This window comes from Halyomorpha halys, unplaced genomic scaffold (genome assembly GCF_000696795.3).
Source record: "Halyomorpha halys isolate HHAL.00 unplaced genomic scaffold, Hhal_1.1 Scaffold1757.1, whole genome shotgun sequence".
Classification (NCBI taxonomy): domain Eukaryota; kingdom Metazoa; phylum Arthropoda; class Insecta; order Hemiptera; family Pentatomidae; genus Halyomorpha; species Halyomorpha halys.
In genome coordinates this window covers 100,047-122,210 of record NW_027111483.1, presented here as the reverse complement: position 1 = coordinate 122,210, position 22,164 = coordinate 100,047, and the positions used below count along the sequence as shown (strand labels likewise).

The following is a 22,164-nucleotide window of genomic DNA, read 5'->3' as shown; positions in this document are numbered from 1 at the left end:
AAAACCTCTGTCCAGCACTCTTCATCCTCTTCTTGCCTGATATTATCAAGTTTTTTCCAGGACAACGGAGCCACAGGATTTAGCATTGACCATAATCACGAGGCATTAATGTTGTTGCTGGCAGACAACATTATCCTTCTAAATAATAACTGGCATAGTTAGCAAAGAAATTTAAAGATCCTGCAATTTAATACTGTGTAAATAACTCTCATTCCCATACATATTTTTTTTTTTAAATTCATTAAATCATAAAGTAAACAGTTCCGTTACCTACTGATGTCCAGCACTATGATCCCTCTTGGCAACTAAAGGCCATGCATGACCTAGAGTTTCCAATCTTTTGGTATGAGGGATAGCAAAATTTTTGGTGGTCTTCATTAGTATAGTACAATTTTTTTTCTTATAGTTTGGTTTACATGGAAAAGCTAACAATGTGACAATAATTTTAATGAAAAATTGTTTGGTGATATTAAATAAATGCGAACTGGAGAGGACTCCAGCAAATAGAAAAACATTATGTAGGAGAATACAAGAGTGGAACTGATAATTGGTGACAACTCTCATAGGGGCTACCTACCACTACCCGGTCATGGGAAGCTTAGAAGGGAAATGGGTCCCACTGTCTACTGGTTCTCGCAATTTGTCTTATACCATGAAGTTTTGTGGACCAAGCTTCTTGACTGTGGGAAGGACATTGATCCCTTATGCACCAGCTACATTGTCCCAGAGAACATTATGAATCCATGAGACCAAAACCGGAACTGAAAATGTATATGCTGTGTGCATGACTGATTATTAAAATTGTCAATTGTTTCACTTGCCAGGAGTGAGTTGTTAAATAAACATATTTAACATCCAACTATGCAAACACCCATATTGCTTCAATGGTAGGGCAGGGTAGATATAAATAAAGTTAGTAATATTGTTAAGATAAATAGTTACTAGTTGAAAATATTTCTCACAATCAGCCAACTTAAATTCCCTTGATAGCTACACCTATTATGATTTAATTGGATTTATAGATGAATTACTGTTTCTATTTATCATGACTATATCTATGCTATAGATTGTAATACATTCTTATTTCATAAGTTAATTAAGTTTTTTCTTTATAATAGGTTAAACAAGTTAGAGGAGATCTCAAAAACTGCTCTGGATTACTTGGAGATGGTGTCTCAAGGGCGTTTCTGAGGTGCCTTGTTCGACTTATTGGAGGTTATCGGGATGCATTGCAACTATTACAAGGACAAAAGATTACGTTTGACAGAGAAGCGTTTGTTGAATCCAGGCCAGCTCACCTTCAACCCTTTTTACGTGGAATGCTTGAGTTGCAAATATTTCAACAAGTAAGTTCAAGTGTTTTTCTTTGTTATGTTAACTGTCTGGTATTTTACATTGGAGTTGAAATGATTTTTCTTATTCTGTAAAACAATTCAATATAATAGTGTACTCTAAGAAATTGTTTGTAATATTTTAATTTAAGAATAACTTTGAATTGTAGTTCATTGAAGAACGACTTGCAATGCTCAATGCAGGTCTCGGGTTCTCTGATGAATTTGAACTAGAGGCATGTATTTATGGTGATAAAAATAGTTCCAAGCTTAAAGCACAATATAAAGAATGGACTTACGCAATGAAAAAGGAAGGCTCAGCATTCTTAAAAAGTGTTAAAACTAGGGTATGTTAATGTTTGATTTTCAATAAATAATGTTCTTAGAGGCAGTTGCTCTATCAAGAGTTGACTCGATTCTCGTATGAACCCATCCTATCTTCCTTTGGGGCCATAACTATTTCTTAATTTAAAAAAAAAAATGATTGCAAATTGCCATTTAGCAAAAGATTAAATTAGTTTTGGGTTCATTTTACAGCTTACTTTTATTTATTTTTTTACCTCCTGCTTAGCCATTTCTGGCATACGGGGTGCAGCAGCAGTAGATTAGTGCACAGCTGCCAATAATAAACACTTTATTTTTTTACATAATTTTCTTATACGATTAACTTCGGGGGTTTATTTAATTTATGAGAACATAAATTGTGTACATTTAGACTGGTACAGCCCAGTGCCTTACTGATTGGGCTGCATCTTATCCATCTGGTAGGTCCAGCCCTTCTGGTCTCAGTATGCGTCTGCATTTTCTCCCTGTCTCTTGCCATTTTGCAACTCACCTTATCACAAGATCATTTTTTTCTGATGATCACGGTAAGGTCAAGTTGGCCTCACTTAAGAAGTTAATATAATGATAGAGCAACTGACTCTTAGTTAATTAATAGTTTGTTGTTTTCTATTAGTTATTATTACGTTTATTTGTTGTTACCTGCTGCTTTTTATTTTATTTTTTTCATTTTATCTTTTATTATTTTACGCTTACAGGCTAATCCTGCTGTAAAGTCTGCAGTTAAAACTGTAAGTAATTCTGAAAAAGTGGCTTAAATTTTATTTACAAATATTTTAATTCAGGGAACAATTATGAATTAGTTATTTATGTATTTTTAAAATATATATTAGTAAACAACAAAAAAATCTATGGATACTTGTAATATCTATGCTCTATCTCGGTAGAATTCATAATCTCTCACCTCTTGTGACTGAACTACAACTTACCTCTGTTATGTTTCTTAGTAAAAACGAAGTTATACTCATTCCTTCAAAAAATAAATTCCATTAGTCTTTTAATTTTTGCTGCTTTGAATTAATAAGAAAGATGTTGGAATGTCTAGACTAGAATGATTATCTTCTTCATGAACATATTAAAACATCTTTATATTATTTTTGTATGTATATATAATAACGGTGGTATCGATCCCTTTTCTAATTCTTAGGAGTTATGGATTTTGATGTATGAGGTATCCAGGGAATTTTATTGAGAAATGACAAATCTCAATTTCGATTCTTAAATTTTTCCTTGAACTTTAATAAAAGTTATTCAAAAGAATTAGAGGTTTCAAAACTCTGGTGGTAGTAAGTTAGTGGATCAAGACAATGCAAAGCGGGTTTTAAAGATTTTGATGCAAACATCAAATCCCATAGTTAGCACTAAGTGAAAAAATGCTCTCTGTGACAGTAACCAGTAAATTTTCAGTTATTTAACACCATTTTGGGTCTGTTTATTTTGTCACTTCTTTGGAAAATCTTATTTCTTCATTTTAGTAATATTTTAGAGGCCTGTATTTTTCTTCACTAATTTTTCTTTTCAATTTATGGTTTATTTCCACCTGTTATTCTTTTACACCTCATTTTGATATTTTTGTGGTGAGCTGTATATTACGAAATTTTCAATCGTATTACATTTGGCAATTAATTGGCCCTAAATATACAGTCGACTTCGGAAAGTGCATATATATAAGTTCAGTCAGTGGTCTGTTACTGTGAAATTTATATTACAGCAGTATATTTAATCTAGTATTCTGATTGATCATCTTTACTTTTAAAGTTTGTTTTCCTTGTATTTCAGGTTAAGGAAAGGAGTAAAGATGTTGGGAAAGCATATAAGGGGATCAAAACAAAGCTGAAGGGTAGCAGCGGCAATGATGAAAAGGCTAGTGGAAGTAGTCGAAGGGCAGAACTTAATGCCAGAAGGACTTCTGATATAACGTAAGATACTATAAAATTTCTTTCTTCATTGTTGTCTTTTTTGTGGAATCCTATTTTTTGTTTTGTTATTTATCCTTTGTTAATTTGTTATAAAAAAAAATTATAAATAAATAAATAGAATATAAAATTATACCTCACCATCTTTTTTATCACCATTATAAGTACATTTCCTTTTTTGTTTATTATTTGAGAAAACAAAAATAACTTTTACAACTTTACTTAAAAATAATGTTATGGGTTCTTTTATATTACCCATCTTTGGCTTACAATATCTGCGGTACAAAATATAATTTAGTACTTTGTAATTATTAAGGATACTTTTCATAGCAAGAATAAAAATATATTATGTTGTGGACTGTTTTGCTCCCTTACCCTTTAAAATTAAATATTAATGAATACTTACCTTCTATTTGGGCAATTCATGGAATCTTTATCAATTGGTGAGATTATTTTATTTTTAATTAGAAGTGCGGATACCATTATGGTGTAATAATCAGTAAAAACATCTTTCAAATTAAAAATAGAATATCTTACACATGAAGGAAGAAAATTGAGAATTATGAGCAACCTGTAATGTTGTGAATTTCAATATTACTAAAGTACATGAACTTAAAGGTGATTTAACTGTGGTTTAACTGCCATTAATAATGGCAACTGTGTAAAAGGAGCTCAGCATTTCTTTGTTTGAATTGCCGAAGAGTCATATGGACACCCACTATTGATCAATTTAGATTCACTTACTTAGAACTCAAAAAGTAAAGAGTAATAGCTCAAATCTGATTTCTTTAGTTATACTTTTTATTAATTTTTTTAATGTTTTTGATTGTTTATTTTTTATAAAAATCCAATCTAATTAGCCAAAATACGTATCAGTAATGAATATTGCTACTTTATGCTTATTTTAAGTAAAAGGTGTGTTAAGGAGTCCAGTCCAGAACGAGCAACAAATGATTTACATCTTTTTTTGTTGTTTAGAGTTTAGCCAAAGTTCAGAGGCTTTCATCAGAATTGAGCAAAACAAAATTGATGTATGAAATAAGAACAGAGTAAAAATTTATAAGTAAAGATAATCAACAGTATGAAAATTATTATTTTTTTATTATTTATATATATATTATTCATATATGTAAATTTTCATTATTATAATCATTTTTATACGTAATTTTGAATCCTTGTTTGTTATTCTATTTTTTAATATACTATTCTTTATTTTATTTCATATTCATTGTTTTACCTTTGCCCTGATGAACATCTGCAACTTGGTCAAAAAGTTGGCACTAATAAGTGGTGTAACCTTTTTACTTTCTTGGGCGGTTAAGAATATTTTACACACAAAAAAAATGAAAAATTGGTAAGCATATTTTTTATAAAAATAGATAATACAGCCAAATATTTGAAATTGTTTTTAGTTTTTAGCTTATGAACAGAAAACTAAGCATTTCTCGAGGACTTATATTCTATACAATATTCCATTTTGACCAAACTGATATCCTGCTAGAAAGCTCTTAACAAAGGTCACTTTTTGGTTCCCTCTAAAAAAACTCCCTTCTAACTGTCTAGTTTGATCTAGGTATATATGCAGTTTGCAAAATTTCAGTTGCAGATATATGACTTTGATGTTTGAGTATAACTAGATAGAAGGTGGTTTTTTGTGTTTTCCCTCAGAACTGAAAAGTAGCTTTTTTTCTCAGTGCTCTAGTGGCTTTTTAGTTTAGATTAAAATTAAATGTAGTATACAAATTTTGTCTATTTTTAAATTTTTTTTATAGAACATTAGTCTTTGAAAAATACTTAGTTTTTTAGTTATAAGCAAAAAACTGAAAACAATTCCAATATTTTGTTTGTTGTTTCGTCATGAAGCTGGTGAAATAGTATACCTAATATTTGTATTTAGCCTCCTCTAAAAACAAAAGGAATAGTTAAACAATATTTTTGATCATCAGATGACGACTGCTAACCAGCTTCTTGAAGATGTTCTACTGGCAATAACACCTCCACTAACATAAAGAATGTTTTTTCAACATTTAATTTCTCTTAATTGATTTATTTAGTTTGTTTTTTTTTAATGTGAGTGTTGTACTTGATTCTTTTCTACAAGATATTTTATGTTATATATTTTTTATTTAAGATACATACCATTTAGTTCTTCATTGATTACTATTTTCTTTTCATATCTAGCTAGGTTATTGGTTATTTTTTTTATTTTCTTGTTTTAATAATTTTAATAAGAAAGAAACTTTGATTATAGACCGGTGCAGATGTGATATGAGATGGGTCAAAACTAAGTCATTTGATCTCTTCAGAAAGTTAACTGAATATATAAAAACATGCAAGAAATGTAAAATTGATCCTAGATGTAGCTTTTGAAAAATATTAAATTACATATATTTTTTATTATTTTAACCATCCCTGTTTTTCACAACCAATAGCTATATTACCAAAACTTGCAAAAATTTTGGCTTGAGAGTTATCCCCTTAGTGGAGATTCCTTTCAAACTAAGATATTTTCTTAGTTTGAAATTGTTCTTAGTTCCCTTATAAGAAACTATTTGGTTCTATATTCACAGTTGCAAATCACCTATCATTTCTGAAGTGTCTTTTTGCTACTGTTTTAATTAAATGTATATTTTATTTAAATAAAACATATTAACCCTATATAATTGCCTTTTAATAAAGATTACTATTCTTTTATTAATTGTTTTATCTATTGTTGTTTAAATAATTATTACACATAAAATTCATAATATCCATTTGATTGGTTTCTGTTATAAAATTACAGAATATCCATATTAATAGATGATTTTTTTTTAATTTGTAGAATTTTCATGATCAGTGAGTTCAAAGGATACACTTAATGACAATATCGCATATTAGTAAAAGTATGTAGTTCTATTAAATGTTATGATTGTAACCCAATGTTTGACCGTGCTTCCGATACATGTATATTTTATTTAGGCCACTCTAATGAACCTTCACCAGGTTCCTTGTCCTGATTGGCCGTTCTCCAAGGCAAACAATACTGTGAGGTCAGAATGTCCTTAGTAACCGTCTCTTCCCACCTCTATTTTGGTCAGCCTCTACCCCTGAAACGCTCCAGTTTCCCCTCCAGTAGTTTTTTGAAATCTATTTTTTATTTTCTTGCGATATAACCAACCCATCTCGGTCATCCCAACTTAATGATCTGTACTTCCCCAAAGAGGTTTACAATTCATTGTTGTCACCTTCTCCACTTGTCTACTTGCTTATTTGGGCCAATAATTCTCTGTGATATTTAATGATATTTTTACCTGTTAAAAAAGTTTAAGTTTTGGATCCCTACGTAAGGACTGACCTGATAAGTTTTGGATCTCTACGTAAGGACTGACCTGATAAGTTTTGGATCCCTACGTAAGGACCGACCTGATAAGGGTTTTGTAAAATTTGGTCCGTTGAGAGATTGAGAGCTTACTTAGATGCTTCTGTAAGCCAAAATAACATCTATTGGTTATTGTCAGTTCCTGACTTTCTATCCCAATCATATTTTTATATCAAATAATTGATCCTAAGTACAAGTTTATGTCCACGCTCTGAAAGCTCGAAAGTCCAGATAAAATTTTATCAAAAATAAATTTTTGTCTATTATATGGGCACCAAACAAGATGGTCAATGCGTTTATTAAATCTTGATAGTTTAACCCCTTTTATCTCTAAAATAAATAATATTGTGATGCAAACAACTCAGAATATAAAGCCTTTTGAAAGACACCTATTATACTGGAAAGAATTCTGAATAAATGTATTACAAGAGTGTTGTGATATTACATGAAATAATACAAACATGAAATTGTTTAGCACAAAATGTTAGTATATTAGAATACAAATTTTAATTAAGAAGATAAATAAAGAGTTTTTTAACCAAAATTTTTAAAGATAATGGATTGTAGTGGTATTAAAAATAGAAAATATAGTCTGAAAGTAATAAAATAAAATATTACCCTTCTATAAATTAAACAAATGATAGATTAATAAATATGATTAAAAAATAAATTAAACACGCCATTTCTTAGAAGTTTTCTCTGCATCAATTCTTGCTCCATTTATTTCTATTGGCTTAACATTTATTTTGTTTTTCGCCATTGGAATGAATTAAAATAAAAATTAATGTATTTATTTGTACTATGTCAATTTCAGGGTTCCTGCATGCATTTAAAACTAATTGTAAGATGAAATTAAAATATACAAATTTTTCATTATACAATATGATTGTCCCTTTTTTCTCCTTTCATGTTATTAATATTTGGGAATGTTAACTTGTGCATTGTATGCAGGTTAACTGGTAGACACATACATTACCTATTTTAAAAATGCATATTTATGATTAATTCAAGGATTGAAGATGAATAATGAAAAATAAAAAAAAAATATATTAGTGGCCTCTTAAAAAGTGAAGATCAAATCTGTAAGTGCCTAGAAGAAGACTTAGGAAAAAGAATCCAATTATTAGAAGGAAAGATAACAGACTCTCACTTAAAATATTTTTTAATAATATAATTATCCTTTCATTGTAACAGATAAGGTTTCCTGCTTTTACAACTTGTTCTATTTTTGTTATGGAAATATTGTATTGGATGCTCAACGAATGTCTTTTTTAATTAAATTTTTCTTGGTCTTAGCAGTCCACTTTACTTCAGAGAGAAGGCAAAACTACAAAGAAATACTGCAAAATACTTGGCTTAAAACTTACGACTATAGTTTCATACACAACCAATCAAAATTTAACTTATAAAAGTGACTGGCTTGGATATGTACTTATATTTATATGTATTTTTATATAAACATACCATTTAAATCAATTAATAAATGTAGTTCAAATGTAAATAATCATTTAAAGGGAAGAAAAGTGGTTCAATTGAAACTGGAATGTTGTAAAACTATTAGGAAGCACCATTCGTTTAATTTTTAATCTCCTCTCTCCCAAACATCTTGATTATTACTGCCAACTTTAATGTTATTTATAACATTTTACTTAACTACCTTTTTTTTGTAACTCCTATATTTTTTGGCTTTACGTCACGAAATTCTTGATAGGAAAATTATTTAAGTTATTAAAGTTATTCATTAACAGCTGCTGACAAATTAAAGCTATTTTTGGATTATGATTGTGGCAAGGCATGAATATTTTAGTTTATTTACAGTTGTTTTATCTGGGCTTGTCTAAGATGGAAGACTACTGATAAGGCACAATTGAAATTGTTCTGTTGCATGGTAATTGAAATATGGTTGGTTGATAGATTATTTTTTCCTTGCTTGATTTTTTTCTGTGTTTTTTATTTTCCCAATTCACGTTACTTTATTTAATTTTAAAAACTATATTTGATTTAGCAAATCTTTGCTAGTAATGAATGAACTTTGCATATGTATGTACAGTGGGTTCTCATTAATCCATACCATTCCATTATCTGAACCACCTCTTATAAAAAAAAAATTAAGATTTTATTATGATGTGTGTAGTATTTAAATACAAACATTCAATAAAACCTTATTGTCATCACCTTACTTGCCGTAGCTTACATAATTTAGTTAAAAATACTAAGTATAATATAGTAAAAATACTTGGTTTTAATTAGATCGGATTAGCTAGAGTGCACTGTATGTTGAATAAAATTCACTTATTATTATTATTTACCCTTAAATAGTTGTGGTCATTTTACTAATAAATACATTGAAAAACTAAACATTTAATAAAATAATTATTAAAAATAAGATCACATGAGATGGAATGATTACAGGATATGAAAACCAGAGAAATATTTAATGCTACTTAATATCAATAAGTGATTGATCTATGTGGTAATATTCCTTAACCATGCGCCCAACTCTGCTCTTCTTTCTGAAATATACTATAGTTGAGTTTAAGGAAGGTTGGATAATGATGAGTGACTTATTAGTTTCACTTTCATTATAACTGATGGCCTAGCTTTTGTGACAAAGCCAAATTTAGATAATGAACTGTTAATAGTTGACCATAGATTGATATGAGGAGATGGTCGGGGATGTGGTCAGTAAAGATACACAAATAAACAAAACTTATTTATTTGTACCGATGTTTCAACCTGATTTTCAGACCTTCATCTGGGTGACTTTGGCGAAGATATCGCTAAAGTGTACTATAAGTGTCAAAAGTGAAATTTAGGTCAAACGTCTGCACAAATAAATAAGTTTTGTTTATTTGTTTATCTTTGCTGACTGTACCCTCGCCCATGTTCTCCTCATATTGAGATAAATTTGTCTATTTTAGTTTTGTGTAAGTTCCATTAGAGTAATGTATGACTTCCATATAGTTTAAAGTTTAAACATAGAAAAAAAGACAATACTTTTTTCCTTCAATGAAAAATTGACAAATTTATATAAATGTAATAAAGAAGTAAAAGAGAATCTTTATAATTTTTTCCCTATTGTTTTAGTATATCATTTAATTAAACTATTGACAGGAATGAAAAATTTATATAATATAATAACCTAAAATTAATTAATATTGTCTAATTATATATATATATTTTTATTTCCTTAGTGGAACAACCACGGGATACACTGCTTTAGGCCCATCTTCACCTGAACATGCAGATTTTGAATTTTCTCCTATTAATTTGGATCTGATGGGAGATTTGCAGGATGTTTTATTCAACAAATGTTCCCTCTCTGATAGTAGTATGGTAATTGTCAATTTATTATTAAATAAATATCATAAATGATATATTTCTATAATTTGTTTTTTATAATTTCAGTTTTTGTGTGAATACAATTTTATCTATTACCTCAGCTAAATTGAAATTATATTTATCGGTCAATACATGTATGGCATCAAGCCCTGTATCTAAGTTTATAGTCTAGGAAACAAAGAAATTTCTAAATACAAAGGGCTGGGTTGTTCTAGTGTATTGTTTCGGTTTTGGATTGACATTAAAAATCTCAATTTGCTACCTCAACAGATTACATAAGTTTATTTTATTCAAGAAAAACCCTTAACATTTTCATTCCATTTTCAATATTTCGAAGATACCCTCTGCACAAAAAAATTATGCATACCTTTTTTAAAGTATAGTATATCTGCTCCTCAGTTTTAATATATTATCTAAATTAGCTCAAAACTTATTTTTAAATTTTTCTTTTGTTCAGAAGCTCGAAGGTAAGACCATTCCAGTGCTTGGAAACTCCCTTTGTTCCATATATTACTTAGCCTTGGCCAATATAAACATCAGAGCCCTAATTGGGTAATTTTTTTTTTTTATAGTGTCCTCATTAAAGGGGTAAGTGGATGAACGGGTTAAGTTAAAAATAGTAGATTTTAAGACTAGATTAAATTTTTTTTTTATGGAGTTTATGTTTTTGAAGTGCACATAGCCCCTTCTACATCCAGGTACCTCAGTTATTAATTGGATTTTGAGGTTAGAGTACCTCACACTAGCTAGATGGGCACCTACCCACTTGGTCCACACTAAATATACATAAAATGTTAAATCCGTCCTTCATCCACTTACCCCTCCAATAAGTATTATATTTAAAACTTCAAATGCTGTCCATGTAAATAAAAATTCCACATTTAAGGTCCTGGCGGTTAGATTAGCCAAGGTTATAAGGAGTCTTACCCCTTTGAATACTGACCCTCTAATTCCCCTGGTCTTATAATAACTAACTTACCCCTCTGACCTGTTGAAAACCTTTGGGCTCGACCCGTCTAAAGTATTTATTTGTATATGGGCAGTTGTTGGATTGGTGGAAAACAAACATGTTTATTACAATAAAACATTTGGGTCTCTATTATTTTTATATACTTTAGTACATAATATTTAAATTGATGGAATTTGTAACTAGTCTCCATACTGTTGAATCAATTAATAAATATTTTGATGGAAGAAATCTTGATTGATAAGTTCTCACTTATTAAGATCGGAATATTTGATGTCAGTGTTTTTAAAAATAACTTCATCATCATAATGGCGGTATTAACAACCAAGAAAACAAAATAATCTAAATGACTTCCAATATATATAATTCCACCATATATAGTGGATGTGTATCAAAATTATGTAATTTTGTTTTCAGAGTTGACACTATATTAACATTCTTGTTTAAAATACATTATAATACTATAATTAATAATAATAATTTATTTATTTGTTTATGGGGTGACCCCCGTACAAATAGAGTTAGCCTGTGAAACACATAAAATAAATAATCAGTTGTAGTAATTTTTAAAAAATGGTGAGATAAAAAAAGATCGGTTCTATAAACTGATAACAAACAATATACCCAAGCTGAGCTATCTACATTTGTTAGGATAAAATAATAGAACTAAAACATTACTTCATATTTAACAATATAAATACTATACATCCTATTGGGACAATAACCTCTAAGCAAAAGGTTTTGTGTTACATGTATAAAAGAAAGTTTAAGGTCCAATCCTGAGGGTTCAGACAGAAATTCATACAATTTATTTTGATTAATACTCCTTAGTTCCAGCATGTATCGAATTCGGTTCTCATGATATGCGGGGAAATTTGTTAAAAAATGGAAACAATCCTCCAGTGCTGTTCCATCACAAGCTGGACAAAGCTTCTGTGGCTCCAAAAAATATTTGTGTAGACCGACACTTAAAGTAATTGCATATGTACCCGAAAGTCGTAGTTGGGAAATTATTCTCAAGTGAGTTATAGGGTAGCTGATTTTTAGGTAGCTTTGAGGAGCATCCCTTTTAATGAAAACTCTACCATACAACAGGTTATAGGTCGATTCTCGTAATAACAAGAGGTCTTTATCCTTGACAAATTCCCTATATCTATCCAAGATCTCCCCCATTCTAATTTTGATACTTACTAGCTCATTGAATAGTATCGGGTCAAAAGCTCTCCAATATTTTCCTTATTTGTGTTACCCAATTATATTGCAGACTCAAACGGTTGTTACTGTCTACCTGCAGTAGCTTTAAATAACATTGTTTCACGAAGCAAGTACAACTCTTGTTAAGTATTTTATTAGCCAGGACAGAGTTTGCTTTAAAATGTGATTTTAAAATACATTACAAATATAACTTATTTTGTTGTATTACATTTTTTTAATATATGTATGTTTCAGAATGTTTTAATTATATTTAAATAGATAAAATTTGTAAATAATTTTCTTGATAATCAATCTAATATTAAATATTGTGATGGATTTTTTTATGTTTTTCACAAAATTTTTTCCCCCAACATCTGTATTTAAGGGAGAATAAGGAATTTCATTTAAGGCAGTGTGAAATTAAGAAATCGGACTGACCTGCACTGTATATATTTATAGTAAACTAGTAACATAATTCAAGATTTTTAAAGAAAATTATAGACATATTAATATGAACTAGGAAATGCAGTGAATTACAGTTAGTAAAATGTAATTTTATTCTACAGATACGTCCCAGTGAAGGTGGTGCTACTGGAAGTGATGATGACGTCTTTCTGTTAGGCAATCAAAATCAAACAAAAGTAAGTATAATAATAATTTTGTTCTTTAATTCGATTTATTTATGTTATCAATTTACAGGCAATCACGCCCAAGGTTTGTTTCATAGCATTTTTTTTTTTTTTTTTTTTTTTAGATTTACTATGAATGAGTAAAGATTTTAAAAATAACTTTTTAATGACTTAAATAGAATAATCGTTTTTAAATTTAATTAAAAATTCAATTTCATGAAAATCCTTTTAAAATAAAAAATCTGGATCTCAAACAAATTCCAGTTCTAAAAGAAAGTATAAATTTTAGTACTTTGCCTCCATTCGGGCGATTTATCCTTTGGAATTAAAGAAAAATTAATTAACTTTTTAAGAGGTGAACCTTACGCACATGGGCGTAGGCAGGATTTTGCCAAAGGAGAGCAGGCCTCAGCCCAATACACATGCATGGATATATATATATAGTCAATTCTGAAATGTTGGGTAAAAGGAAAATATATGTTTGGAGTTGACAATGGTCTGGAATTTCCAGAAGTCATTAAATTTTTTATCAAGCACTTGTTTTTTTTTCTATAAGCTTGCATAAATATTATATCTTGTATTTTGTTTTATTTATACTAATGCAGAAGTCATGTATTTTAAAATTTTCCTTAATATTTTGTCTTACTTTTATATGTTGGTCTAAGTCCTATTAAGGACTCAAATATCTCTGCTGGTGGTAATACTAAATCATCTATATAGAGCTTAACATCCTAATTTATTTTGTTTAGGTCTTGTGCTATTGGCTGTATTGAGTGCTCATAATAAATTTTCTCTGTTTTAATTTTTTCAGTTGTTGATTTTAGAATCTTTAATAATTCCAATGAAAGCCAAATGAATGAAGTTAAAAGAAACTTCTAACTTTTCTGCTACTTTACTATTCTCGAAAGCTGTTTGAAGGCCAGATAGTTGAAAAATATTGTTATTTTGTTTCTGATTTTGAAGTAACTTCTTGATGCAGATACATTCTTTGACCTCAATTAACCCATATTTTCTTCTCTTTATCCTTAGAACTCGGCAATATTTATCTTTAACTTGTAACATTGACACATCATCAAATTTTTATAATGGCTGTTACATCTGAATTTTACATCCTTTCTGCTCTAGTTGGAATATATGAGGGCAGTAAATAAACATAATTCTGGATTGGTTTTCTCTTATGTATTTAATCTGGTTATAAAATTTTGATTTTATCCCTGAATTTGTTTTCATTAAATTAAAATTGAAGTTAACATAGTAAAACTTTATAATGTTTTTGTTGAATATAATTTTGATTACAGGTTAAATCAACATCATGTGAAGATTTAATTCGCCTCGACTCAGATTCCGATTTTGATCCTCTTGCCCCCACCTCTCTCACAAATCCACTTTATTATTTCTCTACTGATACACATAGAGATATGGATTTGTTAAGGGAATATGGCCTTGATTTCCCTGCACCAACTCCTCCTCCAAAGCCTCCTGGCCAATGGGCAAAATTTGACTAGCATTATGTCATAGAAAACATTTTTGTTAATTCATATAAATAAAATGCACATATTCAGCAAAAAACCGGATATTTGTTGTATATCTTTGAATTTTTGGAGTGAACATTCATTATTAACAAACGAGGTGTAGATAGTTGACCATAGATTAATGCTTGGAGAAGTTTGTCAGGGGGTGCGGTCAGCAAAGAACAACATAAATAAACAAAACCATATTTATTTATTTTATCCCGACGTTTCGACCTGAGTTTCAGGTCTTAATCAGGGGTTGTGGCGTAGAAGGCAGGTTTGTAACTGAACAAACTTCAGTTACAAACTTGCCTTCTACGCCACAACCCCTGATGAAGACCTGAAACTCAGGTCGAAACGTCGGCATAAAATAAATAAATATGGTTTTGTTTATTTATGTTGTTCTTTGCTGACCGCACCCCCGACAAACTTCTCCAATTATTAACAAACACTTGTATTTATTATTTATATTACTTAAACAGTGTATTGAGATGAGTATGATACACTGATTAGACCACAATCATAAACAAAAGCACCAATTGTAAGATTTTTAAAGATTAAAATTCACCAAGAGAGGTAAGGACTGTTTTCTGGTTAAAGACTGACTACAATATTGATTCAACTTTTAATTTGCTTTGGAGTTTTATTTAAGAAAGGTACTTCATAAATTTAGAACTAAAAGAATCATTTCCTTCATTATGAATTTTTGGTTTTGAAACTATGTTTGGTCCAAATTATTTTTATTTAATTTTTTTTTTGGAACCTACCTTTCCCTATGCATTATAATAATAAATAAATATAAATTAAAAGGAAAAAACGATGTTTGATACTTGAAACTTGTTATGTGAATAGTAAGGGATGCAATAATTGTTTCTTGACCAAATTTTGAAAATCAAGAGCACTTTTTGTTTTTAATCTATTTATCAGTTTTTATTTTGATAATAAGTATACTAAATGCCACCCATTAAAAAAAAAATTCTGTTTCCTTTAGTATCATACTCAAAATAAATGGTATAATATCTACTAGAATTATTATTTAAGAATGACATTAATATTGTATAGTGTACTTTCTTGTAGGATCGGTTATACCATTGTAAAGTAGCTTTTGCAACTGAAATTATTATGGCTGTTAATCAAACCTTTTGTTGTTTTAATTTTCATTCCAAACCTTAAGGTATACAATATAATTTCATTTATTTGTTTATTTTTTTATGTTGCCCTTTTTAATTATATATGTTCAATCTCAACTGCTCGGTGTTATTCTCTTATTGTAAAATTAATATATGCATTGGCTTGTTTGAATTTTGCTTATCACAACAGTTATTCTATTTTTATAAAAAAAAAAATACAAAAATAAAGAGAAAGAAAAAAATATATATGTGAATAGTAATCTGTTTTCTTTTATAAATTTACTTTTATCTGTATTGATTTTATTATAATTATGTATATTGTCTGAGTTAGTAGAGCTTAATAATAATTATTATTTATAATCAGTCAAGATTTGCATTTTTTCATTGATATTCAATGTTACTGTTATAATAATTATAATTGTTTATATGTTGTAAATATTTCAAATTTTATTTAGTTATTATATATTGTTTATACTTAACTAGTCTATTTAACTGGTGTAGAATATTTTATTATAAACTACTGTATATACATAATATAAATGTTATCCTGGCCCATCACTGTAGTATCTGTATATAAACATATAATTCATTTGAATTGGTAATTTTTACAGATATACATATCTAATTGTGCAATTCACTCTAGTGAACTTTAATATTATATTATTTTTATTTAGTTTTATTATTTTTTTTTTTTTTTTGTGATGAGAGAAAGTTTCTTGCCAGGCCTATTTTTTTAGACCTTAAATTGTCTTCCTATATTTAGTTTCTTTCCATTGATGGTTTAACGTTAGAAACTCACAAAGACAGAAAGACTGACAAGTGAAACAGTGCATTTATATTATTTATTTATTTATTAAATGTATCTGGTGGAGATTGCTATAAGTTTCCTTCTTTGTGTTTATTTGTTTTGCACTTGTTTGATTTATATGTATGATACTCATTTTCATAGATTTAGAAATTATAAATGCCACTTTATGACTTGAGGGTTTGTTACCATTATTTGTAACCCTTGAGTCATAAAGACTATGTATAAACATATCAGCTTGCATTAATATTACTGTAGTATACATTGCACTATTATAAATATGTGAAACTTTCTCTCTTCTAAGTAAATGTCCTTGAAACATGGATATCAAAACTAGGACTGTGATAAACTTGTAAAAAAGTTTTTTTTTTAATAATCATACTATCTTATTAGGCAAGAAAATATAATTATTTTCAGAATACTTTTTTGTTAGGTGCACTTATTTTAGAAATAATCTATTAAAATAAATATTGTAATATGATATACATTCAATTATTATGTTTGTTTTTTAAGTTTAGTATTCTTACCACCAAATGATTCATTTGCCTATTATTAGCTGAAAAAATAAATATTACTTTAATTATATATTTCATTGTGAATAATTACCACTAGTTACTAGAAAAACTGTCTTTCACATTTTGGAAAATATTGATAGATTTATGAATTAACAAAATGATATTATTTCAGTTATAGTTATTTTACAAATTTATAATAGCTCGTCACAATTTCTCAATAAATGGTTTTTGTTTTTATCACTTTTCAATATATTTATTATAAGATATTTCTCTAATTCCAAGATGTAATAGTATTTTTTTGGAATTATTTTAAATAATCTTACCAAATTTATGTGATTCATTTAATTATCCCTACTGCCTTTGGAAGAAGAATGATTTGTCACTTTCATTTATATAATTTTTTTTTTTTTTGAGATCTTAAATAAAGTGACCCTCGGGCTCTTTAAATATTTTAAAAAGTTTCTGCTCTCATTTTTGTTGTCAATCCCTATTTATAAGGATGGGTTTGTCAATGAAGCTCTAAAAATATATATATTTAAAGAATGGGACAGGTTTTAGGTTTTCCTGATGAAAATAACAATTAAGATTTACAGAAGAAATCATGTGAGGCAGAGAAGTTAAAGCTAAAAGAGTTTAAGTTATTAAAAATCAGACTGTGCTCATGTAACTAAATAAATATAAATAATGAAAAGTGCATAAGAAAATGTAAATAATGAGAAATTGAAATTAATATTTTAAAATATGTAACTAATGATTAAAAATATATAATTAGTGAAAAAATTGAAATTAACATGGAAAACTGTTTGAAACAAATCGGTATACATGATACAATGGGCAAGAATGAAAATGAAATATATGCTACAGTTGTAGGGTTCAGTAAAAAGTAATAAGCTAAAATAAATATATGTATAGGAAGATGGTCAGGGTTGCGGTCAAAGGAGAAACATAAATAGTTTACAACAATTTTTGTTTCTCCTTTGACCGCAACTCTGGCCATCTTCCTATACATCAATTTTTACGGTCAACTATATATACATATATAAATAAATATAGAATGTCCTGAAAAGTTAATACAGAAGGAACCAAGAAAGGAGAGATATGTGAGAGTGGGAAAAAGGAAAACATTTATAAATCAACAGAAAAACTGACTTGGAAACAAATTAGAAGTTAGTAAATCAATTTCTCCAGTGGTGGTATATTATGCATGGCAGGCCTGGGGTATTGAGCATTATGACATCCTAGAAAAATGTTAAAGGTATTTTTTTAGAAAAATTACTTCTCCTTCTCAGATATACCCTGATTATATTTTGAGTAATGAAACAAGTATTGCCTCTATATGCTCCTATTCACTGAAAACGCTCTTCAATAATATTTAAATGTTTTGGAGATGCTGGTTTCCACTTATCTCATATCCTAGCAAAAAGAGGTGGTAAAAAAGAAAGTTTATTGAAAGGAATTTGAGGAATGCTATTGAGTTAATCTTGATCTTTCAAATGTTTCCGACAGTGTAATGGAATCCGAAAAATAAAGTAATCATGAAAAATGTCTCGGACCCAGTTTTACTTTGTACACAGGCTTATATATGGTAGAAACGATAACACCATATTTAAAGGATAATTTTGATTTGATATCGATGAGCACAATTACTCAAATGTGAAATACAGTATGAATAACTGCCCAGTCAGTAACTCCAATGAAAAGGAAGATACTTTTTACTTCTTGGGAACCTGCTCCAACTATAGTGAAATCAGAATAAAATATTTTGGGCCGCGGAACAATTATTCACTTTTTTAAAAGGCTATAATGTAGAGAGCTCTTAGCAGGTATGTACGACGGGCTACACTGGAAAGAGCTTGGTTAGTATTTGAGGGATTAATGCCATACCACAGTTGTTACTATTGCCTTGTTAATGTAATATAAATACTGTATTGTTATTTTTAATTATTGACTGGTTAAAATCTTTCGTTTTAAAGTATATAACGTATTTTTAAGTTTTGTTATTTATATGATTTTAGTTACAATTGTTCATTGACTTCAACAGACGGATGTTTTTTAATTATTGAATGGATCTATTTTTGTATATTTTTTAAATAAAGGGATAAAAATCAATTACTGAGGTTGAGTTTAAGTCAAGGGTGCGTAAGAAAGATCTGTTCCGTCGGTAGGGTGCGGGCGTCCAAGTCAACGAACAAAAAATACGTTAAACCGAGCGAAAATAATAGACAGCATGTTTGAGGATAATTATTATAAAAAGCAAAATTAACCTAGTAAAGGCGGATTAACATAGGAGTTCCGCGCATTATTATTTAAAAAAGACTAATTCCACAAAGCCATACAGCATAAAAAACGAACAATACAGTCTCTCTTCAACAGTAGGAAGAAAACTGTGGTGGTAATAATCCATTAATTCACCTGACTAGAAAAACAAGTATTGAATTCATACTTATTCTCAGCATAAACTATATTTTACAAAATCCGATGTTCGTAAATTAACAAACAGATCAAAGGGCATTCAAAGTTTCTTACTAATCTAATAACTTAAAAAAAGTCTAAAAAAATTATTGTGCTATGGATTTACTTTTAAATTTTATAAATACTTTAATTTAATATGTTGAGTTTTTATTTTTTGATGATGAGACTCTATGTACCCTCTATAAACACCTACTTGAACTGTAGTAATTGGCGAATACCATTACATTAGATAAACTGCAACCATAGAAGAGATACCTACTCACCATAAAAATTATAGTAATATTAATTGAACAATAAAAAAAAGAAAACACAACTTGAGCTATATAAAAAATGTTTAATAAAAGATATGGTATACAAACGGAAAGGAAACAAAGTAAAACATTCTGGTAAAATCAAATAAATAAAAGTAAAACTGATTCTCAGGTGCTAACGTTACTTTAGAGTTTATTGAGAAGGAACAAAAATCTTATCAAAGAACAAATAAAACTTATGGATTATCTTTAACATAACCTAACGGACTTGACTTAACATAACTAACTAAATTTAACTTGACATTAATATACAAAGAAAGAACATAAAAAAAAAGTTATTTCAGATTACACAGTTTTTCCACGCAATCCTCTTGTTTTCCCCGCAATACTCCTGCCAGAACACAGGATTACCGTCTAAATTCTTTCGGCCACCATCTTACCTTCCCAAGAAGTCTCGAGACGACACCTGATAAGCCCTTGCTATTCGGAATGAGCCGAAGATGTTTAAGCTTGCAGTAGAGTAGCCCTCTATTACCACTCCTCTTTCCCTTCTAGAGTTCTCAAACTACGCACCAACTCCTCTCTATCTACGCAGATAATAGCCAGTGTTTTTTTTATCAAAATAAAACATCCGTGACATCCTCTTTATAAGTTCTTAGTCATAGTAATTCTAATCATAGTAGTCATAACTCCTTTTACCTCCGCGATCAATTGTTATCCTTCACCATTCCAGACCACGTCATCCTCACTTCTTTTGACTTAAAAAGTTTGTTTACCAATATCCCAATTGATAAATTCCTCCTTATAGTAGAAACGAACTGGTCAACCATTGAACCCCATAGCTCTCTATGTTGAACGCGGGTGTGGTCGGACACAAATAAAATGTTTTTACTATTCTTACTGTTTTATTAGTTACGGTTAGATTACATAAGACGTTCTTACTGTAGTGAGAAAAAACAACAAAAATACACGACAAAGCCTTGGTGGCAACTGCAAACTGTTTCAAAACCGTTGGTTAGGGCTCAACAATTGATATATTCACAGTTTGCCACAGAGTAACATGTAGGCAATAAAAAATAAATATTTACATTTCACTTTAACTCACCCTCCTAAATATTCATTTTTTTTTAATTTTTTTTTTTTTATTACATATATTAACAAATTAATTTTAAATTACAATATTAGTTTTGTGCCAATGCTTCACCACTTTCATCTTCAGATTCTGAATCCCAATTAACCTATTTTTTAAATGTTATTTTAGTATCTTCATGTTCTTCAACATAAGCTAATGGTTCAGACGCAGAAGTTTCAGTGTCTTTTTTTATTTCTTTTTTGGTTTTAACAAACTTTTTAACAATCGATACATTCACAGTTTGCCACAGAGCAACATTTATGCAATAAAAAATTAATTTTTACATCTCACTTTAATACTCTAAACTTCTCTTCTTACTTTAAATCTCTTCAACTTGGTTGTGAATACGACTATCTTATCTTCTATGGTCGCATTTTTTTTAACAAATTTCAGAACTGGCCATGGACAATCCTCTAGCTCTCCGACCTTTCTAACATTGTTCTCAACGGCATTCTTAATTCCGAAATCCATCTTTTCTCTAATGAAATCACTTTTATCAAAAAATATGTTGACGACCACTTCTTGGTTCTAAAAATTGACGAAACTATAAACGTCCTTAAATACCGCATCACTTAACATAAATATTCTGTCTCTTCCTGTAACTTTACTGCTTCCAAACTCTCTAAACATTCCTTAGCGGTAAACCACTATTTGTTTCGACAATACTTCCATTCTAGCCATCATCCCTAACCATGACAAACGACTCCTCTCCGAAAGTATTTATATACAATTAGAATATTTTCCTGTTAACCACAAAACTGACAAATACAACCTATTCCTTGTCTATTACGAATTTTTACAACTCCTTATTTTATTACATATCTGACCTTCCGCCTTTTCTAGGTTTATTTTACTTTTTATAGTATTCTACCGTCAACTATCCAACTACACAGATTTGAAAGGCACATAACTGGGCATGTCATAGGCCAAGTGTAGGAAAACGGTACATGATGTAGAAGAAAAATTGCTGAGTTGTCATAACTCTGTGGTGATACGAGCATCTCCTTTTAGGCTTGGATGCAGAGGTAGAAGTGGCTAAATAAATTGCATAGATGAGAAGAAGGAAGAATGAAAAGAAAAAGTTACTGAAACTGTCCTGATGAAGTAAGGACAAGAGGAAAATATAAAAGCGTAGGTAGAGAGACAACGTCTTGGAAGATTTCAGGTAACTGAAAATTAGTGCATCACATAAACAGTATATATATATATATATACTGTTAATACCATAAGAATAGCATTATTATTCAACAATATCGCAAAGAACTAATT

At 29.3% G+C, this 22,164-nt stretch overlaps 1 protein-coding gene across 2 annotated transcripts in view; it reads left to right on the top strand.

Moving 5' to 3' along the window:
* LOC106690553 (DENN domain-containing protein 1B) overlaps positions 1-17,367 on the top strand; it is a 28,602-nt gene extending 11,235 nt beyond the window's left edge. Inside the window, exons 8-14 of one of the 2 annotated variants that reach the window (XM_014436008.2) lie at positions 1,119-1,346; positions 1,502-1,678; positions 2,372-2,404; positions 3,453-3,592; positions 10,142-10,283; positions 13,017-13,091; positions 14,378-17,367. In XM_014436008.2, coding sequence (XP_014291494.1) covers positions 1,119-1,346; positions 1,502-1,678; positions 2,372-2,404; positions 3,453-3,592; positions 10,142-10,283; positions 13,017-13,091; positions 14,378-14,584 — 1,002 coding nt within the window. In that variant the 3' untranslated portion in view covers positions 14,585-17,367. The remainder of the gene's footprint in view (positions 1-1,118; positions 1,347-1,501; positions 1,679-2,371; positions 2,405-3,452; positions 3,593-10,141; positions 10,284-13,016; positions 13,092-14,377) is intronic. The other variant, XM_014436009.3, reaches the window with a different exon arrangement.
* The last annotated feature ends 4,797 nt before the right edge of the window (positions 17,368-22,164 follow it).